The sequence below is a fragment of the Typha latifolia genome, chromosome 5 (genome assembly GCF_019914945.1).
Source record: "Typha latifolia isolate L0001 chromosome 5, TyphaL0001v2, whole genome shotgun sequence".
Taxonomy (NCBI): domain Eukaryota; kingdom Viridiplantae; phylum Streptophyta; class Magnoliopsida; order Poales; family Typhaceae; genus Typha; species Typha latifolia.
Window position 1 is genome coordinate 14,861,489 of NC_133090.1, and position 27,929 is coordinate 14,889,417.

Here is a 27,929-nt window from a genome sequence, read left to right on the forward strand (position 1 = left end):
ATTAGATCTGTAATCAATGTGATAGAATTTATTAACTTCATGAATAAAGAAAATAAATTACCTAGTGAAAGAAAAATTTGGGATATAGCACACAAAAGAAATCCAATTTCGGTAATTCAAATCAATGTAATTGCAGTCATGTAAATTTAGTGATTTACTCAAATTGTTTATTAGAGCTCCAATTGATAAGTCACAATTGGATGGGGTGCTTGTTAGATCTGGAAGTCCTTTCAGAGGTATAACCTTTTTCTTTTATCTTCACAACCATTATTACTTCCAACCATCTATCATCTGCTGGAAGACTACTTGATACAGCGATTAATTCTTTCAGTTTTCTGCTACTCAAATCAAGGCTTAGTTACCCAGAAACCCAAATTAATCGTAAATACTCTTGTGTAACTTATATCTTATCTTCCTGTTAGAGGTGACGTCGTCATCTGGGTAGATGATGCTACGGACGAGGCCGAGGAAGGGGGGATCTGGGCAGTGGAAATTAGGAGTTTCGAAGGAGTCAATGAGAGGGATGATGGCGGCGGACGGCGGCGGAGACTTCCCCGTAGGCGGATAATGGGCGATCAGATGAGCGGAGGGAAGGGACAGGCCGGAGATGATGCCGGGGGAAAGGGGGTTGTTTGAAGTCGGTGGTGGTGGGAGGAGGAAGGGGACTACGGAAAGTGGGAGAGGAGGCGGCGGTGGGCCATGGGTGTGAGTGCGGAGAGTAGAAGAGTCTTTATTTATTAAAAGGTTCTTAAGCTTAGCGCCAAAATTAAAATTGCACTAAAATTTGAAAAATATTAATTAACAAATTGGTGGCTTCCTTTGTATCTCACACTTATTCCCACCCCATCTTTTACTTTTATTATCATTACCGTCCTATCGGTATCTATTTTTCGATCCTTGTATTTATAATAATTCGTTTTGTCACATTATATATTGCTAGAATTTTCAGAACATGATTTAATATTGAGCAACAGCTTAAATAGTTAAATACGCTCTGTAGAGAAATATTTTGGGAGGGTGTTATGTGATATTGGTTCATATTCTGAGGATCAAAGTGCAATTAAGTGGAAAATTTCCAACCAGCTCATGTAACCGTCACGGGCCCGCCCCTTCTCCATAACAAACTCCTATAACAACCTTCGTCCCAACCCTTCTCCTACGTCGTCTCGCTCCCTCTTCCAGTGTCCCCACTCACTCCTCCACCCTCTTCTCCACTCTAAGCTTACATCTAGAGCTCAACCAATAACACGATCCATACCATACATTGGAGTAGAAGAAGCCATGAGCTCTCGAGGAGACGACGCTGAAAGGGAGGGTGGCGGCCCCGGAGACGACAGTACTGCGAGGAAGCATGGCGTCTCCCAAGACGAGACTGCACAGGAGGATTGCACAACTGATTTGCAAAGGCCGTTGCTCGACAGTGGGATCCGCGGCTCCTCCAGTCACGCTATCTTGTGCACTCTAATCGTCGCCCTCGGCTCCATCCAGTCGGGTTTCACCAGTGGCTACGCCTCGCCGACCCAAGACTGCATCCGTGAAGACCTTAATCTCTCCGTTCCCGAGGTCTTAATCCCAATACACACCTTAAATCTCATCTTTCTAGTGTAAATCTTGAATTGAGCTGGTCTAATTTGCTTTAGGTTTCTGTTAGTTTTCGCGCTTTGGGTCGTTCTCGAACGTCGGAGCTGCGCTTGGGGCTCTTTTGAGTGGGCTGATTGCTGAGTCTCGAGGGCATAGAGTAGTAAGACATTTGATGGTTTCTTTAATATGTTAAAGATCTAATTACCTCTATATGGATGAGAAGTTTGATGGCTGTTTTCTTTATAGTCGTTGTCGATCGCGTCGATTCCTAACATCATCGGTTGGCTTTTGATAGTCCATGCAAAAGTGAGCTGAATATGAATTCTTAGTTTCCTCAGATATTGCCCAGTTCTGCCGTTAAAATTTTGATTTCTCCAGGACTCTTGTTTCTTGTATATTGGTCGATTGCTAGAAGGATTCGGGGTTGGCATAATAGCCTACACGGTTGGCTAAAACTTTCTTTTACCTCATTTACACTGAGAAGATTGTGTAATCATGGCGATTTTGCAGATTGTTTTACTATGTTTTATGGTGTACGCTTTCAGGTGCCTGTGTACATAGCAGAGATAGCTCCTCTGAACATGACAGGAGCTCTTGGTTCAGTGCATCAGGTCCGCTTCATGCTTTCCAGTATGTCGATGTAGCCCTAGGAATCAGAATGTAATGGCTTCTCGTTGCATTTACGATGACCGACCTTGGTTTGTAGTTGTCAGTGATGATCGGTATCTTCTTGGCTTACCTGCTGGGGATGTTTGTCCAATGGAGATTGCTTGCAGCGATCGGTAAGTAGGAAATTTCTAAGAAAATTGATGTGGAATTGTTGGTAGTGTTTTGGTAGAAACTAATAACTTATGCTCGACTAAGCTTATGATATACAGAGAGCATAAAGAAATTGTTTAGGCGATTGCATTATTATCTTTCGGTGATTTAACTGATGTTCATGCCAATGGATAAGGAAGAGAAAGATGTCAGTTCTGCTATATTTGGATTTCTGATCAAGAATCTCTCTGTTGTACCGCAGGATGTCTACCGTGCACAGCTCTGCTAGTCGGTCTGTGCTTTATCCAGGAATCTCCGTGGTGGCTGGTGAGATTCAGGATATATGAGCTCATTTAAAATAGGTGGAGCTCCTTTGAAACAATTTTGTATCCTCTATATTCAGGAGAAGCGGAACAGGACGAAAGATTCCGAGGATTCTTTACGAGTCTTGAGAGGAGATGGTACTGCAATTTCAGATGAAGCTGCGAAAATTAAGGCGAGTACTACCTTTCTTCTCTTCTGAGTTCTGATCTAGAAAAATCATGTCATATATGTATGTTTATAAGTAGAACTCTTTGGCGTTCTTTGTAAGATATACTGATAATTATATCTACTTCCTCTAAACTATCACATTTTTTTATATACATCTTTTGAAATTTTTTATTATCCATATAGACATCTCAATTGAGAATTAATTATAAGGACCTTTTGAATTAAGAACTTTCTTAGTCATGTCTATAAGGTAATATATATATATGAAAAATAATAATAGTTCAAAAGGGCAAAATGTAATTAACTCTAAGATATCTATGCATAGATAATTGAAAATCTACAATTTGTTCAGCTATAAGTAACCTTGTCAGACTATAATGTGTCTTGTTTTGTGCAGGAAGAAGTAGAAAAATCACAGAGAACCGTGTTTCAATTTGCAGATCTCATGGAAAAAAATTATCGCGATCCTCTCACGGTTCAGCAGGCTTCTGTTCTTTCTTCGTCTATTTACGTATGAGCCAGCAGTGCATTCTAATATTTCATGTTTTGAATGTTCAGATAGGAATTGGCCTACTTGTACTGCAGCAGCTAACTGGAATCAATGGCATCCTATATTATGCTAGCACAATTTTCAAAGATGCAGGTAAGCCTCCAAGGTCATTTACATTTTATCTTCAATATAATATTCATTCCCAACAATATGTCTCCAAATATTTTAGCTATTTACCATAACCATTAATCTGTGGTAAGTTCTTCATTAGTTTATTTCATTTGTCTGATTTAGGTCTAGTCATCAAATTATGCTATAATCGATCCTCTAGTAAAATGTTGCAATTTGCACCAGGTTTTGCCTAATGTGTGTTCTCTTCAATTTTTTTACTCGATAGAATTCCAATCATATTATGATCGTTTATATTGTTATCCTCTTGGTCTTCTCTATTTTCTGTTCTTTCGTGTTATGTGAATCTCATGGGGCCCTTCTGAATTTCATATTTAAGAACTAGCATCTCTTGATGTCAATCCTTAACTCCTGATGCCCTTATATGACAAGTCTATTTCCCATGCAATAATAGATAATTGGTCAGCGTATCATACCATTATTTTACTGCAATCTTCATATGCGTCCTTAATCCCTAGACGGTGGGAATTGACTCCTCAAACAAGTCTAATTCTTAAAATTTTCTCTGTTGAACAGGGTACGAAAATAGTAACGTTGCAACTTGTGTTCTTGGAGCCATTCAGGTAACGATCAAGCCCCTTAAATGTGATGATCTATATTTACTTATATATACTAAAAGATACTATATACTGTTCAGGTTGTTGCCACTGGGTTTACGACTTGGTTGCTGGATAAAACTGGTCAAAAAAAGCTTCTTCTTGTAAGTACTGGCATTTTTCTTTGTGCAGCTGCTCAGCGACTATTAGATAAGTAAACTTGAGTCCTTGGTTTCAGATTTCTTGTGGTGGAGCGACTGTTAGTCTTTTCCTCGTTACACTTGCATTTTTTCTGAAGGTCAGATTGTTTGTTGTCGTATGGTTATTTAAATGAACAATCTGATTTTTTCCCTTTTGCTCTTATTTTATGTTCTTTCATGTCTCTTCAATCTTTTATATTCTACAGGACCAGTGCATCGTTCCTACAGATTCTCACTTTTATTGTGAACAAATCAGTAGTCTCTCATCGGCTGGAGTTGTGGTATGTTTTCCATTTAATTCCGTCTTCTTTAAATTCTGTGTGCTAGAAATACTTCCTTCAATCCATTCGAACTGCTTATGCTCCTCCAGCTTTACGTGATCGCATTTTCTCTTGGGTTGGGAGCTATTCCGTGGATCATAATGTCCAAGGTAAGTAGTCGAAATCGAGTGCATTTTCATCAAGATTTAGCTGTTGAATTTTGATTGTTGCACTTGAAGGATAGCCTGGCTGAATTGAACACCCCCACTCTAGTGAGCTGGTCCAATTTGGACGGTAGCATTTTCAAATGGTTTTCTTTTTTATGATCAAAATGTTGTCTTTAATCATTGGCATGAATGGTCTTCAGCCCAGTAGTTTTAAGGAGTCTAGGACTGCTTATTTTCACTAAAATGCACTTTTATCTTACCAAAGGGTGCATTCAATTTTTTGTCCTAATATGTAGTAAAACTCTAACTCATCATATACTGCCCATACTAGCTAGTCTAAAACCAAATTCATGCATTTTCGAGTGTTTATTTGTTTTCCTTTTTTCAATGCGGAGCCTTCACAATGCAATATTTTTCAAGTTCAGATACTTCCTCTCAATATTAAGAGTTATGCGGGTAGTCTTGCAACCTTCGCACATTACTTGGCATCATCGTTGGTTACCATCTCCTCAGGCACGATGTTGAAGTGGAGCGATAAAGGTATCTATCTATCTATCTATTTATCTATCTATCTATCTATCTATATGACTATATGCAAACAGATAATCTAGCTTTCCTCCTTCAATAGGAACCTTTGCCGCATACTGTCTTTTTAGTGCCTTAACTCTGGCGTTCGTGATGCTGTTGGTGGATGAGACGAACGTAAACACTCTCAGACAAATCACAGAGCGCTTCCACAGAAGGAGGAATAGTCAATTGAGCAGTCTCCATGTTACATGATTGATCCCATGAATTGGAACCAGACCATAGTGAGCTAGCTAGTAGCAGTATTAATCTGCAAGATATAGTAGCTCTGCGAGATATATTGTATATACGATCAATCTTGGGAGACATCAGCATGAACATTTGCCAGGAATTCCTTAAGGTGGCGGTTAAAGACACAAGGTCTCTCCAGGTGAACAAGGTGGCCTGCCTTCTTTATGCTTTGAAGTGCTGTCTTCTCTCCCAGTTGCCTATATCAGGAAAAATAAAAAGCATAGAAAACTAAGAATTGTTGATTGTTAGATGATACTGTAATCTGCAAGATGATCAAGAATTTCAATGTTCGACTACTGGATTAAATATTGGTGGACTAGAGTTTTTTCTTTCAGGTGATCATAAGCCCACCAAAAAGAAGATTTTTAGTGTGTTGGACTTACTCTTTCATATCCTCGGCGTGCTTGATCTGGAATACCTTGTCATTCTCTCCCCACAGTAGGAGTATCCTCTGCAAGCAAAACATGAACCATTTAATCAAACGAGTTATTGACATAATGCAGCAATGTGATATAATATAGCTTTCATGGAATCGTATCATGTTGATTGGAGCCACACTAGATAATAAATTGCTAGCCTTTCTCAAAACAGAATCCCATATTGTGGCCTTGGATGAATTGTATCATATGCGGCCCCTTTAACACTAAAGGTAGAAAATATTAAAAAAAAATCATTTTAATGTTTTATCTTTTTAAGCTATAAAATCATTAATTAAATATTATGTATTCATCTCTTTTTAACATACCTGACTGGCACGACAAGAACACAATTGCAAATTTATCTAAGTTTTTTATTTTACAGCCCAATGAAGAGCGGACAACAGCTAGGAAAAGAAAGTTAAAAAAAAAAAACAGGATAAAAGAGGATAATTGCTCATTTTAGTCATGAAAATATATAGCAAGGTTTTTTTCATCCCTAACACTGGTTAACTCTTATGTTTAGTCTAAATAGGAGAGATAACTCATGATTGCTGGTAGGACAAGCAAAGCATAGGTAGAGAGATGGCTAAAAGCCAACATTAAAGTAATTTTAGAAGCGAGTTTGGTATGACCTAAAAGTATTTTGCACCGGTTGGACTTCCTCCTCAAGAGTACGCAATAGGGCAGTTGGATGAGTAAAACTATGACCAATTAATGAGGCCCACATAATGATATTTCCCTTCACAAGGGTCCAAATATGTCACAACTTGCACACTTGTAATCCTAATATTTAAGCCCCCATTTGGTTCATAATTAGGGTTTTTTTTAGTTTAGATTAAGAAACACTGCTCTAAATTTATAATTAAATATTAGATTAAATTATTTATACTCTAATTAAAAATAGTATTAATAGTAATCCTTTATTTGAGTGACGACTATGGAGACCCTCCTCAGATCTGTTGTCAAAATGAACCATAATATTATCTAATTGCATGTCTACAACTAAAACAAATACTGCATATCGTACTGGTTAAGAAAGAAAAAGACGAGATGTCATGACATATCTCCTGTACCTTTTTGTAGCCAGAGAATTAACAGTTAATTAATGCAAGTAAAAAAACTTGGTTGGACAGAAGAAGATGTAGCAGATCCAAGGAAAAATGCAGCTCCAAATGCTCATACACACAAACACACACACACACATATATATATATACCTGCGGCAAGATTGTGATTTTGCTATCTTTATCATTGATCAACAACCCTTTCAATAGCTCCAGCTTCTCCTTCCTGTTCTTAAACATCACCTGCCCAATTACCAGCACCATGCTGTGATGATGTTTTATTGTTTCAATGAAACAGGTACTCTCAATTAAGATTCAGATTTTAATAGATGATCATCAAAATGCAAGCATAAGTGTATAAATGCAAAAGGTATGCACTCAATTATGAAATTTAGAAGTCAGGGAAATACTTCAATACCCGGTTCTAATTCCTAATTTAAATCCGACGGACAATATAATTAGTTTCAATTTATCTCTTGAACATAAGGACACAACCATTCAATTAGTATTGTATTCAAAATAGCTAAATTCAAATCTATCTTATCGGATTAAAAATTGATAAGAGTCTGCTTTAAATCTCTCTCCTATCAATACACATCTCTTTTATCTCATGATATATTTGAAAATCGAATTTTCTTTATCTAAAATATATTAATTTGAAGTTAACAGAGAGCTTAATATAAATAAGTTAATGTCTCTCAATGTTCGAAATAATATCTAAAATAACAACTTTTCTTTAGACTCTCTCTCTCTCTCTGTGTGTGTGTGTGTGTGTGGCTGGTTTAGGAGTTACTTAACTTAGCATACCTTGAGGAAGTCCTTATACAAGAACTTAGGAATCCACCAACCCTTATAAGTCGTGATCAAGAACAACGCCTTGACTCCCTCCACAGTCTCAGGCAAGAGCAACTCCGCCGACGACGAGACCCCAAGCCGGTCCATCGTCTCCTTATTGATCGAGTGGGTCATGTCAACGGCCGATCCCGACACGACCACCGACCGGACCAAACCCGGCCTCGCCTCCGCCATCTTAAACGCCACGAACCCACCGTAGCTAAACCCGACAACCGCACACTTCTTCACCCCAAGCCTCCCAAGCGCATCCATTATGCACTCAGCTTGGAACCCAGGAGTCCTATCCGAGCACTTCGTCGTGGACCCACCGAAGAACAGCAAATCCGGCACGTACACGTCATACTCCTTCGTCAAAGCTCCTACCTGGAAATTCCAGGTCACGATGCCATCGGTTGCAAACCCATGCACCAGCACAACCGCTGGCTTAGGCTCCTTCCCTTTGCTCCTCCCTTGATCTGGTGCCACTTCATTTTTGATAGATTTGTTTTTTGCCATCTTCTCCTTTGGGATCCAAAAGTTTATGGCAGTGTCGGAGTCGAGCTCGACTAAGTGCTGCCGGAGTCCTGCCTTCTTAGCGAAGAAGTGTATCAATGGCTTTTGTGCTTCCACCCAGTTCACCATCTTCGTTGTTACTTTTTTTCTCTACTCCAAGCTAGAACTATTGCACTACTAGTAGTAATACTAGTAGTAGTATATATATGGGCTTTAATTTAGGTTCCAAGGAAGAGTGAAGCAATCAATGATGTGACTGGAGCTTACTTTCTGCATGGATGAACCATTTGTATATCTAGTAGTGCGAGAGTGGGCAAACTAATGGGTTCCACTATCCTACCTCAAATTCTATTTATACAATTGATACGATGGTGATTGAATCCAAAATTAGAAGAACGCTGACGGGAGAATACATTCCTAGAGAAGAGCTAATGTGAAAGTTTGCAATGATATCCTTGTAAAAAGAAATAGAATTGGTATATGATATAAATTAAAGAAATTAAGTTAGGTAACACTCACCCTTGCTTTTATACTCTCACTATACTTTCAGACTTAATATATGTTTATCTAATTGATATAAAATAGTAGTAGCTGCACGAAATCTATAATTTAAAGTGATTTGGATCAACCGCTGTGCCTACTTAAAAGCAATCCAAGCCCACCTACAGATTGATGCCACGTCTACATCGATCATTGTAGAATGTTTTAAGATCGATATTTTTTCTATCTTAATTTGTCCAAAATTCCAGCTGCAATAAGATAAAAATAAAATAAGACAGCTGTGGAATTCACGGTACTGAGAGAGGAATCTTATATGCAAAACAAGACACAAAACTCCTGCACAGCTCTGAGTTGGCACGTGAGAGCAACACTACTACGTACCATTGCCTCATCCTCCTCACATTATAATAACACCTTTCTATATAGCCTTCTTCTATCACTACAAGTCATCATAATTATGCCCAATCCAATCAATCAAATAGCCAGACGAATGATATCAATAGTAGTAGTGGTAGTAGTCGTAGTAGAAGTAATTAGTTAAAAAGAAATGGAAAGAAGAAAACATTAATTTTAATAAACAAAAGGTATTCGGGTAATAGACTAGTAGTAGTAGAATATCAAGACATGAATACATAGATATATTAATTAGGGTGTCACAAAAATAGAGACCGGCTAAAAACCGGTTCAGCAGCAGACCAAAACTGTTTGTGATCTAGTTGTATTGGAACAGGCTATGCCGGTCACGAACCGGGAACGGCTGCGGGGGAACGACGTTGAGCCGCCACGAGAGGTAGGGCACCTCTCCGTCTTCCGCCGACGAATCCTCACCGTACATCGAGACGGATGGAGCCTTCCCTGCCGTCGATCCGTAGCAGCCCCACTGCTGCGCCGTTACCGCTGACGTGGACGCCGTGGAGGTCGTCGCAGCAGCTCTCCTCTCTTCCTTCTTGTACCGGATCCCGCAGGCGTTGCAGAGCGACTGCATGCCATTGCCATATGGTTCACGTAAATTAAGAGTTTGACCCGGTAAAAGGGGGGATTACAGTAGGGCGATTTGCAAATAACACCCTGTTACGTTTGCTATTTACAACATCGACCACTTTTCCGTAGAATGATGGGAAACGAAAAACTAAATGCTGAAATGTAGAGAGTTAAATGCAAATATCTCATTCTAGTGTTATATTCGCACCTTTGGCCCACGTGGGCCGTTCCTCCAAAGAGGAGTGGAGGTGGTGTCGCAGTTGGCGCAGCGGCGAGCGAGGAGGTGCGGATCTGCGCCAAGATTGGATCCGGATCCGTTGGAAACGGCAGTGGATACTTTGGATCCCATGCTCTGGTGCTTGTTGGAATTAGCGATCACATCCCAACAGAAGGTGGAGACGTAGGACGAGTGCTGGGCCATGCCGGCCTTCGGCTCCATGGCGTCGGTGTGGCGAGTGGACGGCGTACCAAGAGATAGAGTACAGTCTACAGAAGAGGAGGTGAAGGAGTTGTGGGTATTGGAGGCTTCTTCTATAGGTTGTTTATCAGACATGGGGAAGAGAATAGAGAAAGCCATGCCTCCGTTGCTATGGGTTCTGCACTGGTGCAGCATGTTAACGCTGAAGATTTGGAGGAGAGGAAGAGAGGAGAATGTGGGGTTTTAAAATAGAAGCACAGCACGTAGTGGTACGTTTTTATTGGAGTGCATCGGGATAGGGAAAACTAAGATAGGAGTTTAGTGAGTGGAGTTATGGTAGCAAACGAGGGACAAACAGTTTAGTAGAGCAGATTAATGGAGGGGTTGGGAAGTTAAATAGTGTTTAGTAATGGCGGGTGTGGGAACTAGGGAAGTGGGAGATCGCAGTTTGTCTGTTTCTAGGAGAATATGGATCTAGCTTGAACAAAGTTTTTGAAATGGAAATGGTGATGCTGGTGTGATAGATAGTTAATAGCCGGCAGTAATAAATGCTAGTATATATAGGGGTTGGAGGAGACCAGTCAGCAATAGGACAATGGTGGTATCATGCAACATGACACACAAAATTAAGAGAGAGAAGCAGAGATAAGAGTTCCTCCGGGATGGGTGCAATCTGAGTCGGTGAGCGGTTTGGGATATGTGTTGATGTTTGTACTCTCTATCTAGATCTCTATCTAACTCTAACTCTAAGCTCTATAAGTATTGACTACTCCTTGGAATTGGCAAGGTCACCAAGTTGGTGTTGGTGTGTATTATTCGTTGGCACTGCTCTACTACTTAGATATATATAGAGAGAGAGAGAGAGAGAACAACGTCATATGAATGGTCTGGCTTATATGATAGCAAGACGATGCATTAGAGAGAGAGAGAGAGAGAGGAGAGAGAGAGTGGGGCGCAGGAAACCAAGTGGGTCAGAGGAGACAGATGGGTTTGGTCATAGGGCGGTCAAAAGAGACCACGTGACTCATGGAACACTCTCCCATGCAATCTCACACTTACCCGATCACGAGGCACGTAGAGGTTTTTAGGGACAGGGAAGAGGAGGTGCGAAACCAGACACGAGGCACGACCTAATTAACCGTACCCAAATCTATGTAGAGCCATAACGTCACTCGCTTACGTGTCAAACCGGTGGACCCCAACTACAACTCCAAACCAAAGGATTAGTGAAAGAGAAGACTGGTCATGGACCTTCAGGGTAAGCATACCATGACCGGCCAGGAGGAGCTATATATATATATATATATATATATATATATAAAATAGATCTCTGATCCGCACGTGCCGGGCTCAGTGTAGACACGTGATCTTCTCTAAAGAGCAGTACATTACTATCTGATGGCAGTAGCTATAAGCTAAGCTAGGCTTAGTAGTCATTAAGGAAAAAGAAAAAGGGAAAACTAAAAATAAAGAAAAAGAGAAATATGATGGCCACGCGATGGATTCCGTGATGATTACCGATGCTTCGGTTTTAGAAGATCCCGTCTTTTGACAGCCAAAAGAGATAGATAGATAGATGGATGGATGGATGGATAGATAGATAGATAGATAGATAGATGGATAGATAGATCTACACAAATATGTGCATGTTGTTCTCGATCTAGAGCTAATAAAGTAAGAATAAGAAAGGAATAGCGGGACCCAAACAACTCTATCCATATGCTTCCCTATCGATCTACGTATCAGACAGTCTCTATCTAAACAGAGAAAAGGGTTAGAGAGAGAGAGATCACTGTGTTTAAACTAGGCAGTGTTTCCCAGGTCAAAGGAGGGTCAGATGAAAAGAGAAAGCGAGAGTTTAAGTGGAGCCCCCCCCTCATTCCATTTGTAGCAGGCCAACAGCCAAATCTAGCTTAAATTTGTGCCCATTGGGGAGCCACCACGTGGCACTAAGGTATTAACATGCTGTGTTGGTTCGAGGGGTGGAGCAGCAGATCCAGCGGAGGAGATCTTTGCTCAAAAGGTTGCCCCGACACGACCAGAGGTAGTAAGCCCAGAGATTGCCGTCCATTATTTGGAATACAAGCTCCAGATTTAGAGAGAGAAGCATCTTTTGGAAAGCGGTAGTCGCCCATATACTTCTCTCTCTCTCTCTCTCTCTCTCTCTCTCCCTCTCTCGCGTCTTGCAATTAAAAAAATCTCTAGCAAAAATACGAGCAAGCGCCGTCCCCGAAAAAGGAAAAGAATTAACCACTTGAGAAGAGGAGAGAAAAGACCAGACCCAAAATAAAAATGGCGTTCAAAATTAATCATACCATCCGTCTCTTTCTCATCTCTCCTTCTCCCTCGCTCTCCTCGGTCTCGTCTCATCCAGTCACCCTCCTTTTCTTTATCTTTAGAACCGCCCAACGAGAAGCTGCCAAGTAAGCACAAAAAACAACGGTCGGGCACCTGGGCAGCCCTCATTGGATCTAGCCGATGTTGTATGTACCACCTAGAAGGCTACGACGTCCATCATATCTACGATAAATCCAGCGTTACGATCGAAGACGCTGTCGTAGCTTTACGTGCAACGTTTAATGGACCAAGATGATATGACCCATCCGACGTGGGCCCTTCTCTCCTGGGCCCACATCATATCTTTTTCCCCATGGATCGCTGGTCCGAAACGGCTTTTTAAAACGGGTACAACTATATGGGTGAAATCGAGATTGACCGAGATCTCGGGCCGCGGGGATGCAAACAAGTGAAACGTTGAATTATAGGGATATGCTCCAATGACAAAAAGTTTTTTCGTTGCCAAATTTCTTTTCTTTTCTTCTTTTTTTTTGATTGCCAAAATAAAATAAAAAAAGTAAGCAAAGAACATTTTATCTGATTTGAATTCGAACCGACACAAATCTAAGATCTCGATTTATGGATCCACACAAGCCCAACTACTAGAACAGCAGGTTACTCAAAACATACTAACACAACTGGCTTGGCTTTGTACTCACTTTCTCAACTTTTAAAAGATTATGAATTCAAATCCCATAAATTGTGCCACATGCAGGGGAAATGATTTTGAGAGGAATGATTGATTAGCCTCGAGCTCTTGGAATTGTAGGGGAAATGAAGAATCTAGACACAATTTTACTGGCTATCCAAGTGAGAGAGCAACATAGTTTAGGTTATTAGGCATCATCAATGAAAACGTCTAGAGATCGTTTGATTTTACGTAAGATTTTATTTTATTTTATTTTTTAAAAATGTACTTTTAATGTAATTAAAACTGATATCTGTGAGCTCCCGACGAGGATCTATTTCCAGCAAACGCAGAATGAACTCGTCTTTGCACTTATAATTATGCAGTTGCAGCACTAACGAGAAATAGCAATATAAAATTTATAACTTGATCCTAATGAAGGCAAAGCATCAATCACTAAATAGTAACATAGGACCTAATTGATAAGAGATATTCGACACGACAGAACGAGATTTGATAAGCTTCGCACAATCACCTAAATCTGTAGACTGACACGTAGTCCAATTATACGTAAAGTAGAATTTAATTCGATGTAAAACTGATAACAAGGACTAAAGCAAGCACCTAATGACAATATCATTGCCGATTCCAAGATAGCATATAGGATACTATTGATTCTCTAGCATCAAACAAACTTCTTCATATAGATTTCAGTATTCTGCATATAAGAAATTCTAAGTCTTTGGAAATTTTATTACTCTGCTTGGATTCTAAGTAATAAGCCAACTCAAGCAATCTGAATCACTCTCTCATGACAACTTGATTCTCCAGCTCTTCAGCTTATAAGTATTGTCTTAAAGATATGGGATCCTCAACTCTTTACTTTGTCCATCAATGTAGTCTTATCATGTCAGCGACATAAGTGAAGACATTATGGAAGTAAGATCCAAAACTGATATGCAATTCCGATGGCCTTTTAATCAATTTTCATGCACTTATCTCATGGCATTATGTCGTGAAAATGGACTTCAAGACATAAAAGGATCTGAAAAGAGGACAGATGTGCAAGACCAGAAAGAAGGATCTACAATATAGCACAGTAACACATAAAAGAAGGATCTGAGGCCATACCCATCATGTCATTCCAACTCTCTTTTCCCAGTTTTCCTTGGCATCATGTAATTCTTCATGGCTTCCTTCCTGGACCTCTGAAAACTACAGCGAACATTGAACACATGGGAGGTAATTTTAGCATATATCATGAAGATGATGTTTAATAGCCCTCTGTTTGCTTTTACAAACCAAATCTGTTGCTTTTAAATCTACTCTAACAAAATTCCACATATCGTGTCACAATGTCTAGTCAGATAGTAGGTATGAAAGATACAACATGAAAACTAGAGATGCAGTAGGATTGAGTTACAAGGGACCAGAAAAAAGAAGAAGCAAAACTCGAGAAACTGAAACAAAATTACGATTTCATTACATTACAACATTTAGTAATTTGAAGCAATATATAACTTACATAGTTGAAATGCACATCTCCTAGATATCATAACAAATGAATCGAATTTAGCATATATCCAGGGAGAAACGAGCACCAGTATAAATAATTATTTTGATTCTAATAAATCTAGTTCATTGTTTGCATCAACAAGCCTAAAATGCAGCTTCTGGTTACTTTAAATGAATAAAGCATGAGCACTGAACATCAGAAGTCAACATAAATTAGTTTTTGTCAAGGCAATTGAAGCAAAATGGAGGCCTACTGGGTTAAATTAAGTATTAAAGTGGAGAATCTCATGATAGAGGATGCTTTGCCCTCTCAATTATTAAAGAAAACAATAAAAGAAAAATGTGGAGCATCTATCAACAGTGGACCATGATTGGGAGGTAACCTAATAAAAGGTAAAAAGAACTAACATGCTGGTCTACATCCACCTTAATGGTTTGTATTTTTATAAGCAATAAAGCAAAAGAACAAGTTCAGACAGCCTGAATAAATTGGAGCATCTAGTTCCTGTGCAAGAAGTATCATATGTACATGCATCTCAAGAAATTCTATATAATAATATGAAGGAAAAAGGCAAACTATGACAAAATATTATTTTCTTATTGCTGCATGACCATTGTCGGTAAGTCATCACCATTGTATGTATTCTGTCATAAGTCAACTGGGAGATCAAAACACTCTATACAGAACAGCACTGGTGTCAGGGACTCAGGATAATAAAGACAAGTAGGCACAGGGCAAGACACACGAGTATCATCAACTGACATAAAAGGACTAGGACAGTATGCGGCTATGCGCCAACTGGAAATCCAAACCGTGATTAAAACCATGTAATGTTAATGTTCACCTGAGAAGGAAATCCTAATAAATAAGGAGATTAATTCAAAAGGAAAAAAATTGCCAAAATTAGTCGGCCACTTTGGTTGATACACCACTAAGAAAACACTTGGATTCCAGCTAGCATACAATCATCAGAAGCATGATTGTGGCGACCAGTCCAGTATATGATGACAAACAGTTGACTGGGGATTGCAAAGCAACTGGTTCCACAATGCTACATAAAAGTAAGCATGGTTTTGGACTCTTTCATGGCTTAGTTGTCAAACCATAATAATACCAGGGATTTCAAAAAATAAAAAATAAAAAAAACATTGGGCCACAACAGCTAGCATAGAATGATCACGGCAAATATCCAAAAACTGATACAGTTAGGAACAGAGACTCCAGGTAATCAAAATCACCGCCATAGATAGTCCTCAATACATAATAACAAAGGGAACAATAAATAAACATCACACACACAGAGAGAGAAAGAGAACAAATTAGCTACTATTCATTTGCATCGAGAAATTTCAATAGAAATTTACCAGGTGAAACATGAGATAGTTGCCACCAGAGAACTTGCATACTATCAGGAGTACATGAATAACAATCCGCTATTCTCTTGCACAGACACATAAAAGACGCTACAAGAGAAACAGACGTTATATAATTTCCACGATCAAATTGACAGATCAACTAAGAGTGGACGAAATTAAAGAGAAGAATAGCCCCAATTGCATGCTATAGGTAACAAAAACCATTCTAATTAGATCACAAGCAATCAGTTGCAAACTAAAATTTCCAACAGCAACTATTGCTGTTGCTGCTGAGAAGGGATCCCGTCGACAATTTCGACAGGGTACCTATCAATGCAATCCCTCCACGGGCTGTTTACCGACGGCTTAACAGTGCGAAGTGCCTGCCACACAGCACTGTTGCATTTGAAGCCACTACCGAAGGCAATCTGCCAGATCCGGTGGCCGCAACGGATCCGGCCCTTAGCCTCGATGTAGCCCAGCTCATACCAGATCGAGCTAGAGGACGTGTTACCGAATCGGTGCAGGGTCATCCGGGAGGCCTCCACATGGATGGGCTGGAGCTGGAGGTTCTTCTCCAGCTCATCGATCACCGCTCTTCCGCCGGCGTGGATGCAGAAGTGGTCGAACGCGAGCTTGAAGTCAGGGATGTAGGGCTTCACCTTTGCATTGAATAGCTTCTTGGCGACGAGGGTGGCAAAGAAGAGTACTTGCTCGCTTATGGGTAGAACTAGGGGACCGAGGGTGGTGATATTGGTCTTAAGCGCCCCTCCGGCGATGGCCATGAGCTCCTTGGATAAGGAGACACCAACCTTCCCCTCGTCGTCCTGCTCCTGATAGACGCAACGGAACGCCCTGTCGTCGGCGCCGCTGTGGGTGCGAACGACATGAACGAGCTTGTACTTCGCGCGGCGACGGTCTGCGGAGTGGTTTGAGAGGAGCATGGCGGCGCCGCCGACGCGGAAGAGGCAATTGGGGATCAACATCGACTTCCGATTCCCAAAGTACCAATTTTGGGTGATGTTCTCCGTGCTGACGACGACGGCGTAGGTGGCGCGGTGTACCTGGAGGAGGTCCTTGGCGAGGTCGATCGCGATGACCCCGGCGCTGCAACCCATCCCACCTAGGTTAAAGCTCCGGATGTTACCCCGGAGCTTGTACTTGTTGATGATCATGGCGGAGAGGGAGGGGGTGGGATTGAAGAGGCTGCAATTGACGACGAGAATCCCGATGTCCTTGGTCTTGACATTGGTCTCCTTGAACAAGTTGTCTAGGGCACCGAACATGACTTGCTCGGCCTCCGCGCGGGCGTTGGCCATGGACGGCTGCGGCGGGAGGGCATGCATCGCCTCGGGGACGTACGTCTCCTCTCCGAGACCGGACCGCTCGAGGATCTTGCGCTGGAACTCCAAGGCGGATTCGTCGAATCCACAGAGCTTGGAGTGATCCATGAATGCCCGGTACTTGACCTGCAACTCGGGCGGCGGGAGGTAGCAGGAGTAGTCGATTAGATAGACGGGGCGGGGCCGGGTCATGATGTAGAGGGTACAACCGAAGACGAGGAAGGCGGAGAGGACGAGGACGGAGACGAGGTTGTACTGGAGGTGGAGCCAGAGTTGCCGGATGTCGTCGGGGTCGGTGCGGCTGGCCTCGAGGAGGATGACGGCCATGAGGGGGATTAGGGTTAGGGTTAGGAGGTGGGTGATGAGGTGGTGGTACCCGAGCTTGACGTACTTGAGGTTGACGCTCTGGAGGAAGTCCGGGAGCCGCCGGGAGGGCGAAACGGGCCGGACTCGGATCCTATCACCGCCTCCGCCTCCGCCTCCGCCAGATCCATCTCCGCCTCCGCCCATGGTTGATGGTTTGGATTGGATGCAAGACTAGTATTCCGTGTTTGTGATTGGTCAACTGGGCGGGGGTAGTTGGTTTCCTTTCCTCCCCCCTCCCCTTCCTCACGCACGACTCTGGGGATTTGTGTTCAACTGGGTCTGGGGATGATAAAATAGAGAGGGACGGGGGGCGAGGGGGTGGGGGTGGGGGTGGGGGGGTGATAGGGGACCCACCGAGAAAGGAAAGGAAATTGGAACCGCCTGGAAATAGCAGCTGTCGCTGTCGACGAGGAGAAGGGGATCGTCGCCCTCCGGCACACCGTAGCGTCGTGCACCAGAGAGAGAGAGAGAGAGAGAAACGCGGGGGAATAAACGAAGGAATAGAAGAGAGGATTGGGATTGGACCAGCGATCCACAGGCTGTCCCTCGTGATCGCGGTTAGCAAGCAGGAAAGACGCCTCGTTTTCGGAAGGGAAGGAATGAAAAAGAAAAGCACGTATGCAACAACCCGGTATACGTCGTTTTCTTTAATCAAATCCCATCATGCTATTACCGTAACAATTATTATATATATTATCTCATTGCTCATGAAAATTATTAAATTTTTTTAAAAAATAAATTAATTAAACTTATGATCAATTAAATTGGAAATCAAATCTCACGAACTATACTCAGGATGAGTTTTTCTAATAAATTTGTGAGATGAATTAACGCTAATGCTTAGTATTATTCTCCCCCCAAAAAAGAGAGGGCCCTCAATTTTTCAAACTTTTTTTTTTTTTTGAGCCACTGTCATACTTAATAATACTTCTTCTTATCTTACCCTTTTCAAATCCATGGAATCTGAATGACCCACATACATTAATTGTGTGGGGGCCCACCTACTCTGAAATCCTCGAGTTTAAAACATCTATCTTCATCATCCATTTTCACTCATTCTAGTCAATTAAAACAACAAATTTGACACTGCATCAATGCAAATTGCATCAATCTTCTTCTGATCACCAGGAGAGGAGCCAACATCATAAATTAGGACATTTTAATGAGTTACTTCCAGAATGTTGGATTTTCTTTGGCTTCCGTAGATAGTGAAAAAAATAGTCAGCAGGTTGGTGATATCAACAAAAGAAACCAATCTCTCATATAAATTTATCCTCCCCATCTTTCTGGGACCCATAAAGGAGGAATCCAAATGACTTACGTTCCACGAATGCGATGGCGACCTCCGTGTCATCGTTTATCATAGCTGATAACATTATTATATAACGATGATATGGTGGTCGAGATTTAAATTGGAATCCAAGTCAATAAGGAATGCTCGTAACAAGCTGCAGAAAATTTTGATTTATTAGAGATTATAATAGAGTAGTCATATACATTGAATCCAAATCGAGCTACCAGTAACTACTTTTTTAACACAATTCTTATGGTAAATACTTAGTCTATATTATATAATATTATATATAAAAATTAGATAATTATTTTAATATTTATCTAAAATTTATAATCATAATATAACGGGTATAATAGCCTCTTATAGGTTACGAGGTTTTTTTTTTTTCTTTTAAAATTTCTCTCGCTTAGATATTATTAGACTTTAATTATAGGAGGAGATATCACTTAATGTTAGATAATTTAAATTTGATATTTTATCTTTATAGGAGATAGATAGATAGATTTTAATTTAAATATGTTAAAAAAATATTTTTGAATTTTGGTGAGCTATAATTAAGTATTTCTCCTAAAATTAAATAGGATACACATATTTATCAATTATTCTCTCAGTTGGAGGATTATAAACAAGTTACGTTTTCTTATCGTATAAGAAACGGATATCTGAAATATATTCTATTTAATTATACAATAAGATTAAAGATATACGTGAAAATTTAAAAGATCTATAAAATAATCCCTTAAATGCTAAAATAATAATGGAGTGTGTGAATCGTTTAAGTCAACTAACGCATATGCAACCAGTTTATATTAAGAAAACCCTTCAAACTTGGCAAAATACATCACCAATCACTAAATTAATTGTCATAGTTACAAAAATAATTTATAAAACATCCATTGGACTCTCTTTTTAATGGCCTATGATATACTATTTCTAAAGAATATTTTTTCTAATCTCAGTGACTCTTAAAGGTTAAAATTTTTATCTTTGAAGTACTCTCAACTAAGCCATTTAGTATATAAAGTAAAAAAATATTTAGCATAATTCATTCCGAAACTTCTCAAAGTTACCACGAAGATATTAAAATATCTCTCAAAAATGACGAAATAAATACCATACTGTTAGGGTATAACCCTCTTATATATTAGTCCACAATAAGTCCATACATTCTTTCAAAATTATCAACTATTTGATTTGTTTTCAGGACTGCTAGAACTATTCTTTCAGAAGACGGCAACTAAAATACCTCAGACTTTCTTGTTCGAACCATAACCTGAAATTTTAATTTTCACTTTAAATTTTTTTTTATAAAACTTGTGCATATGGTAATATAAAAATTGTAGACAATTTTTTTTACACATTTATCACATTTTCAACCATATTATCAATTACATAAAATCTTACGGTGCGGTTTAAACTATAGGGTTTCATTAAATATACTAATTCGCAGTTGTAGCCTATTAGTTAGTTCTATCAATTGATAACTGAGGTCATAAGTTTGATCTAAGCTAGTCTTAATTTTTTGTGAGTATTTTGCTATTGCTATGTATTACCTAGTTTCACTCTCTTAGTTATGTGAGATATTTTCAAATTCAATTGAGCTTTTCTTTTTCCAATTAAAATAAATACATAATTATTTTTTGTTTTATAAATACATTTATTAGAGAAAAAAAATTGAGAACTCACTAGGCCCCTTTAAATATCGATACAGCTAGAATTCCAACTCGGTTGCCCTCGTATACTTCCTTAAATATAATTTAAAAAATAATTTAGTGTCCACCAACTGTCATTTAGATTAATTATCCAAATCTCATGAGATCTTCTAATGTGGAAATCATCTTAGAGTTGGAAGAAGTTTAGCTCATAATGATCTTGACATTGATATGGACACTATACCAACATCAATTTAGCGTACCAATTACAATAATTTGAGTATGGGTTAAAGCATATTTTACGTCCGTACCTCTACTCAAAATTACTTTATTTTTAAGCTTCAAAAAGTTTTAAATCAGTCTTTATACTTACAATTAAAATAAAATTTTTAGTTTTTTTCATCTAAATTAACAGAGCGTGCCAAAAAAATTTAAAAATTAAATGACGGGCTGAATAATCTCTATTTTTTTTATGGACAGGAATATCATTCCCCTCTTATATAAGTATTCAAAAAATACCCACATATTTAATCTCTTCCTTTCTAGATTGTGTCGATTATATAATACATTTTATTAAAATAAATTTTTTATGAAGTTTAATAGTTGTATCGCATCTATGAACAAGACAAATATGGGTTTAAAAAAATCTGATAAAAGCCCATCTATTTTGCCTAATAAACACAGCGATGATAATTTGATCGTTTTGACATAATTTATTAATTTTGACAAAAAAAACTGACGATTTTACTTTAGTTATAAGTATAAGGATTAGTTTAAGTAGTTTGAGACATAAATACAGGAAAATAAAATATATTTAACCCTTTTGAGTATTTATAAGTTTCTTAAGGTAAAAATAAAGTTGGAACCATATTCTAATGTCTAATTAAGAGTATTTTAGGTATTTCATTTTTTTCAAGTAACGAAAATTTCTTTATTATTTTAGATGCTATTAGGTAAAAATTAAAAGTAAAATACTATTAAAGAACTATCTTAAATGATGTGGCAGAGACTATCGCATTCAATTGCTCACCAAATGGTTTTAAAGTTTTAGAAATGGATTAGGTATTAAGAGTTACGTGACACTCCTCTTTCGTGCTAACAAAATTTTGATTGCTTTCACTTTCTAAATATTTGCATTGCATGATTGCTGTAAGACATCGAGTTCATTAACTTGTTCTAGTTGCGTTGATGTCGACAACTAACAGCAAAGAAACAAATTAAGGTCTTAATTCAAGTTATTAGTGTCGTTAATTAGTTAACAACATGCAGTTAAAACAATATTATATAATAGAGGGTTTCTTCCGTGCAATCAGATTAATTCTTTATCAATCAATTTGATGAAGATCTAACGGTTAAGATCTTTAAGGGTATAATAGGAATGAAAGATATTACCGGTTTAGCAGGTAATTTTTTTTAGATATATAATCTTGCACATTATTTTTTAACAATTATATTATCTTAATATTTTATTAAGTAAAAGACATATATATCATTAACTGAGAGTAATGTATATATATTAAAATAAGGGTATTGATGTCTTTTATAATTAACTTGATGAAATTTTAATTACATTTTATGTTTTTAATTATTTTTTATTATTTACATATATCTCCCATTAGTTTAAGATTGATTTAAATTAAATTTAATAGATAGAGATAGAGAATTATATTTAAATTAAAGTTTATCTCCAAATAATCAAATTTAAATTATTTAATATTAAATGATATCTCCTATAATTAAGGCATAATTATATTTAAGAGAGAAATCTTAACGGAAGAAAAAAAACGTGTAGAGCGCTTCTTGCGTACCGTAAAGTTAATTGTTTATCAATCACTTTGATGAAGATCTAATGGTTAAGATCTTCAAGGGTATAACAAGAAAATTGGAAAATTAGGCACACGTAATTAATCTTCTTAACTGATATACTCTTTTTCTTACGTAATGTGATTTTGGATTAAGATTATAATTTTTAAAGGTGCATTGAAGTATTTGCCTATATAATAACTTAGCCGAATCATCTATCTTAAGAAGTAAAGTACCTCTATCAATCTAAATAAATTAGATATAAATTTTGAACAAATAATAGTATTTGGATTAGGTCGAGGAAATTAATTAATAGACCCACAGCTTTCAGTGAGCTTTAGAATAGACTTTGAGGCCCATGAGCCCATGGGCCTCTCAGGCCCAGTAGGATGGTTTGGCCGAATTAATTAGGCGCTTTTAAAATTTAAATCTAATTAATCATGATTAAAATATAACTTAGATCTAAAAAGACCATTTTATCCTTAGATAAATTATTAAAAATTGTGTAATAGCTATCTAATATTATATCCAATACTATAGACAATGGAATATATCTTATTTTATATGAGACAAAAAAAAATGATAAACATTTTGCATTCTATATTTAAAAAAAAGGAGTAGTTTATCCATTTACATATGCTATTAATTATAATTATAATATGTTAAGAATACTCTATTAAAAATAAACTATAATTACAGATTTTGAAAGAGTCAACTGATATATTAAAGAATGTAACAATAAGTTATAATGACAATTTAATATTTTTACATGTATATCCGTCTAAAAGTTTCTTATTGGCCTTCAAAATTTATAGTTTTTAATTTTTCCAGGATATACTTCCAGTTGCTTACCTTTTGACATCTATAAGATGAAATCTTAGCAATTCAATAGACAAAATGATATAAAAGTATTCTTGTCATTTTACAGTTAAATTGACGGTTGGTAATACTTATATATATATATTCTATTATGGATAACAAGGTAGGTAGGCCCTTATAAATGGAATATTTTCGTGGTGGTTAAGCAAAACAAAACAAAGACGTGACATCAACTCGATCAATCACAGCATGCATGCATGCATGCATGCGTATTGAATACTTGGTTTAATTCAATCACCAAATATCACAAGCAACCAATGAATAATTTGAGAGAGTCCCCACTTGGGTCTTCTTGGGATTTGGGCTTTGACCTATCTCGGCCCACAAAAGATTCATATTCCCCCATGAATCCCCCCTTGTAGCTAGCTAGGGTTTATATTAATTAGCTTAATTGTAACCCAAAGTATATATGCAACTTGATCTAGGGCGAAAGAAAAGGGGAAGGTAGATATTATTTTATTGGTTTCCTAAGTTGGAGTTTTCTTATTATTGGATGTTCCATATTAGCTTGTGTCATTTTCCCATTGAATGAGGAGGAGGAGGAGTAGTGTCGTTTTTAATTTATCCAACATAACTTATGCACACAATCTGAACTCCCTAAGCAACATATAGATGTGTGCAAATTTAATATTAGGCAGGTCAACTTATTTATGAATATTGTCACCCTTATTTATGTATATATATATATATATATACCTACATGATTGGTCCTTTATCTACTAACCCTTTTTTTTTTTTTAAGATCAACCAAACTTTCACATAGGAAGTAATCCAACCAAACCTTAAAGAAAAAAAAATAAAATAAAGTGAAGATTATTTTAAAGAGAGATGGAAAAAAAAAACCCCACTAAATTACTACTACCAACCCTTCTCTCCTCTCCTCTCCTCTCCTCTCCTCTCCTCTCCTCTTCGCAGCATCTCATCGCCACAAACAAGAGCAGGAGCGAGAGCAGCCAAAACGATGGTCGGAACATTCACGTGCATGCAGTACACGAATACCACCTATTATTGCGATCCATCCATCCATCCATCTATCCATCCATTCCAATGTCGACAGACAGGTGGTGGTATTTAGATCACACCACCAATGGCGATAGCAATAGGAATAGCGATGTATATGCATGGAGAATTTAAATAGGCCAGAAGAGTACATTATTAGTGCGTGATTGGTCCAACCCTTTCTCCTCCTCTACTTGCTTTCCCAGCTGCATGCCATCCCGTGATCGTTAAACTCCATATCCCAACAAACCCAAGTGGGGACTGGGGACTACCTAACCCCCCTTCCCTCCCTTCTTTGTCTCCTAAAAAAAAAAGTTTATTCCAAGATACCTTCTATATCTATCTATATTACCATCCATTCATATATGTAGGAGACTCAAAGTTAGAGAGAGAGAGAGAGAGAGAAGGCCAGGAATCACATGAGCAACAATAGCCATTAGATGCCATCGGAGAAACAATGAGAAGAAGACAACAGCAAAAGTTTGTGCGGTGGAAAAAATGCCTGCCTGCAGTCTTGTTTACAAATTACAACTAGTAGTAGTAGTAGTACTACTACTACTACTTGGATGGGGAATTTCTAGAAAGATCCGTGACTACTCCCCCTCTTACTTTCACCTTAATTAATTAGCCAGCCTTTGGGTCAATCAATCACTTTCCATAAGAAAAATGTTGATGTGTATATTATATGTATACTGGGTTTGTTGTTCTGGCATGAAAAGTATGCAAGTGTTGGATATCTTTTGTTTCTGGTCCTCCTCACTCCTCAGGTGACAGCTTGGCATTTTAAGAGAGAGAATCGAGGGGGGTGTATATATATATATATATATATAATATACGTAGGTTAATAATGAAGAATTAATTGGATGAGGGGACCAACCTCGTTTCCAGGAGTTCTTGGATTGCTATTTAATTCTGTGTCTCTCTGAGTTCTTCACCATTGGCGACCTAGATGAGATTATAGACTCTAGCTAGCTTTATATATAAAAGACTCAGGAGTAATATAAACTTAAGGGATTTTTGTTTTTCTCTTCTCCCATATAGGCAGGATCGATCTTGTCTTTAATTTGTTTTTATCAATTTTGTCAAACAAATTTACCCAAATAATCGTTGAAAGTCTCAAGAGAAGATGTACCTAGCTACTAATTAACTTCTAGCTGGTCAATCTATTTTTCACCAAGATCCACATGCATCTTTTAAAACAAAGATGACTAATTCTTAACTTATCCACTGTCCTTTATCGCTTAATCCAAGATTAAAAAGAGAAAAGAAAAGCTAACCACCCCTCTTTGTTTTTATTCTCTTCAAGGTTGCTTATTTTCAAACTACTCCATGTCTTGAGGCCAGAGAACAATTAATCAATATATATATACATGCATGAACAAGAGCTGCAAGTCTGCATCCCTAGCTAAAATTCTTCTATGCATGGCTGTTCACGAGATTTGCAGTGTTCACGAGCTCACCAATTGTACTATAAGACGGCTGCATTGCTCTGTAAAAAAGACATCCATATCTTATTCATTAATGCTGGTAACCACCAACCACAAATCCAAATTATTACAATCTCCAAAGCAACACTTACTCTCTACCACTAAGAATCATTAACACATTTGTAAACATTTAAGCTCATGGTGTGGTAGAGAATGGTAATAGATACAAAGTATCATGCAAGACAAGCTTATAAATTGGAGTCTTCTGTACTTCAGATTAAACTAATTCACCTAACCAGTACAATACAAGTCCAGTGATCTAAGGATTGGCTGCCACTCAAAATTCAGAGGGCATTGTTCTGCGAAAAAATTGGCGGCTGCCGCCCGGTAGGAATTGACGACTGTGTCAGAAGGATTATAACGGTTTTTCGAAGAACATATAGTTAAAAATAAAATAAAATAGGTATAATAAGAACAATAAGAAGAACATATAGTACAGCCATGCATGAGCTAGGAGATTCGATATATATCCCTATCTATTCTAGAAATATATAAATTTTTTGGTTGTTTGGGTTGCCATCTACCTTTGTCTTTGCATCAATTCGCTGACACGCAAACGATTCTATATCTTAAATAAAAAGCCAGAGAATTAATGAAGTTTTATATCGAGTTCGAGAGATTATTAGGGTTTAGGCCGTGCACAATATCTAAGATAGAGCTGGATGAAGAAATATAACTTATATATATATAATACTTCGAATAGTTTCATAATTCATCAATAATCAATGAGCAATTGTCTGAAGGTGGGGGGTTCAATCATAAGGGAATTTTAGATTCAATTCATATTGAATCTAGAATTAATAGAGAATAAAAACGTATTCATTACAAAGTTAGACGATCTTTTGTACATACATTTGGAAGGTACATTTAGACAAAAGAATTGGATTTATTTTTAGCCACACGTACACATCGACGTCCACATAGAGACACACACACACACACACACATATATATATAGTTACGTAATTATTTCTTCATATGATTATAAACTACTATGCGTCATTAATCATATATTATAAATTAAGTAGAGGATATATCTTGATACGTACAAATTGCTGGGTTGGAGGTTAGGGATTTAAATAGAATATTTATCAGGGAATTATGCATTAACAACCGAAGTACCAATGTATAATCATATCAATCAAATGTTAGTCTGTCATGTAAGCAAGACAAACGAATGGAACTTAGCAGAAGCATCGTCACCACAAGATTCTAAAAAGAGGCTACCAGAATATATATATATATATATAGAGAGAGAGAGAGAGAGAGAGAGACGTACACAAATTGCCAACTTAATGTGCGAAAATATATGATTAATTACCATTAGTTTGGTTTCCAGTTGAAAGATTCACCCACATTTTGAGATCCTAATTCTCGCACATGCTGGCGATTAAGAGTAAGAAGAAGTAATTAAATTACTTAAGTGCGAGGTGGTGGTGACCGGAAGAGTCTAAAAATTTGAGGTGGGAAATACTTGGTACGGTGGGTAGGTGGGCCCCATTTATTTTTAATTAATTAATTTATTATTATTATTATTTTCTTCTTCTCATCCTCTGTGTTTTTCTGGCAGTTGCTTGGGAGTAGACAAAGTACGGTACTCCCCGCCCGTGACCGTTGCATGTGATCAGGAGGAGCTGTTGATCGTCTGTGATCCCTCCCTCCCCCCCCTCTCTTCCTTAGACCCACTCACTCACGTGTCTCTCTTCCATGATTTTTTTTTAAAATTTTTTTTTTAATTTTTAACATTTGAAATTTGGGTTTCAAAATTATCCACTACTATTCAACCCGTCGTTCCCCTTCCAATAAGTTTTCTTTCTTGGAACCTTTTGCTATGTCGCCAACTGTATTTTAGACTTACGTGCAAAGCTTGTTTTATTTTATTCTATATCGTTTATCTTTATGCAAATGAGTGTTTAAATTTCTGGCGAAAAAAAGAAAAAGGAAAACTGGTTACCTTTTGATTCAATTGTTACATTAGCTGCTGTCTTTATATTTGTATTATTGGATAGACAACTTGGTCTAGTGGTGCAAAAGCATTTGGGACTAAATTA

At 38.0% G+C, this 27,929-nt stretch overlaps 4 protein-coding genes across 4 annotated transcripts; 1 reads left to right on the plus strand and 3 right to left on the minus strand.

Moving 5' to 3' along the window:
• The first annotated feature begins 1,281 nt into the window (after positions 1-1,281).
• Positions 1,282-4,751, plus strand: LOC140789181 (sugar transporter ERD6-like 4). Its single transcript, XM_073138789.1, has 16 exons — positions 1,282-1,563; positions 1,652-1,741; positions 1,828-1,887; positions 1,960-2,025; positions 2,127-2,192; positions 2,288-2,363; positions 2,603-2,667; positions 2,744-2,836; positions 3,230-3,307; positions 3,391-3,475; positions 4,028-4,074; positions 4,149-4,211; positions 4,286-4,345; positions 4,454-4,528; positions 4,575-4,677; positions 4,747-4,751. The coding sequence occupies exons 1-16, from the start codon at positions 1,282-1,284 to the stop codon at positions 4,749-4,751; spliced, it is 1,314 nt and encodes a 437-aa protein (XP_072994890.1).
• A 655-nt stretch (positions 4,752-5,406) lies between these two features.
• LOC140789629 (uncharacterized) lies at positions 5,407-8,749 on the minus strand. The gene is made up of 4 exons (XM_073139399.1): positions 7,780-8,749; positions 7,126-7,215; positions 5,874-5,941; positions 5,407-5,687 (listed from the first exon to the last, which is right to left on the minus strand). Exons 1-4 carry the CDS (start codon positions 8,446-8,448, stop codon positions 5,552-5,554), a joined length of 963 nt encoding a protein of 320 aa, XP_072995500.1. The 5' UTR covers positions 8,449-8,749; the 3' UTR covers positions 5,407-5,551.
• Positions 8,750-9,427: 678 nt separating this feature from the next.
• LOC140789023 (GATA transcription factor 15-like) lies at positions 9,428-11,175 on the minus strand. Its single transcript, XM_073138600.1, has 2 exons — positions 10,010-11,175; positions 9,428-9,799 (listed from the first exon to the last, which is right to left on the minus strand). The coding sequence occupies exons 1-2, from the start codon at positions 10,412-10,414 to the stop codon at positions 9,533-9,535; spliced, it is 672 nt and encodes a 223-aa protein (XP_072994701.1). The 5' UTR covers positions 10,415-11,175; the 3' UTR covers positions 9,428-9,532.
• A 4,831-nt stretch (positions 11,176-16,006) lies between these two features.
• LOC140789628 (3-ketoacyl-CoA synthase 4) lies at positions 16,007-18,376 on the minus strand. Its single transcript, XM_073139398.1, has one exon. It carries the CDS (start codon positions 17,906-17,908, stop codon positions 16,331-16,333), a length of 1,578 nt encoding a protein of 525 aa, XP_072995499.1. The 5' UTR covers positions 17,909-18,376; the 3' UTR covers positions 16,007-16,330.
• Positions 18,377-27,929: the final 9,553 nt, after the last annotated feature.

What these genes read in the sequence shown, in the direction of transcription:
- LOC140789181 (XM_073138789.1), top strand. Translation starts at nt 1,282, where the DNA reads ATGAGCTCTCGAGGAGACGACGCTGAAAGGGAGGGTGGCGGCCCCGGA. An exon ending in TTTTGATAGTCCATGCAAAA is followed by an intron (nt 1,888 to 1,959) that starts GTGAGCTGAATA and finishes TGATTTCTCCAG; the next exon opens with GACTCTTGTTTCTTGTATAT. An exon ending in GAGATTGCTTGCAGCGATCG is followed by an intron (nt 2,364 to 2,602) that starts GTAAGTAGGAAA and finishes GTTGTACCGCAG; the next exon opens with GATGTCTACCGTGCACAGCT.
- LOC140789628 (XM_073139398.1), bottom strand. Translation starts at nt 17,908, where the DNA reads ATGGGCGGAGGCGGAGATGGATCTGGCGGAGGCGGAGGCGGAGGCGGT.
- LOC140789023 (XM_073138600.1), bottom strand. Translation starts at nt 10,414, where the DNA reads ATGCTGCACCAGTGCAGAACCCATAGCAACGGAGGCATGGCTTTCTCT. An exon ending in ACGGCCCACGTGGGCCAAAG is followed by an intron (nt 9,800 to 10,009) that starts GTGCGAATATAA and finishes AATGGCATGCAG; the next exon opens with TCGCTCTGCAACGCCTGCGG.
- LOC140789629 (XM_073139399.1), bottom strand. Translation starts at nt 8,448, where the DNA reads ATGGTGAACTGGGTGGAAGCACAAAAGCCATTGATACACTTCTTCGCT. An exon ending in TGTATAAGGACTTCCTCAAG is followed by an intron (nt 7,216 to 7,779) that starts GTATGCTAAGTT and finishes GTAATTGGGCAG; the next exon opens with GTGATGTTTAAGAACAGGAA. An exon ending in CACGCCGAGGATATGAAAGA is followed by an intron (nt 5,688 to 5,873) that starts GTAAGTCCAACA and finishes TTCCTGATATAG; the next exon opens with GCAACTGGGAGAGAAGACAG.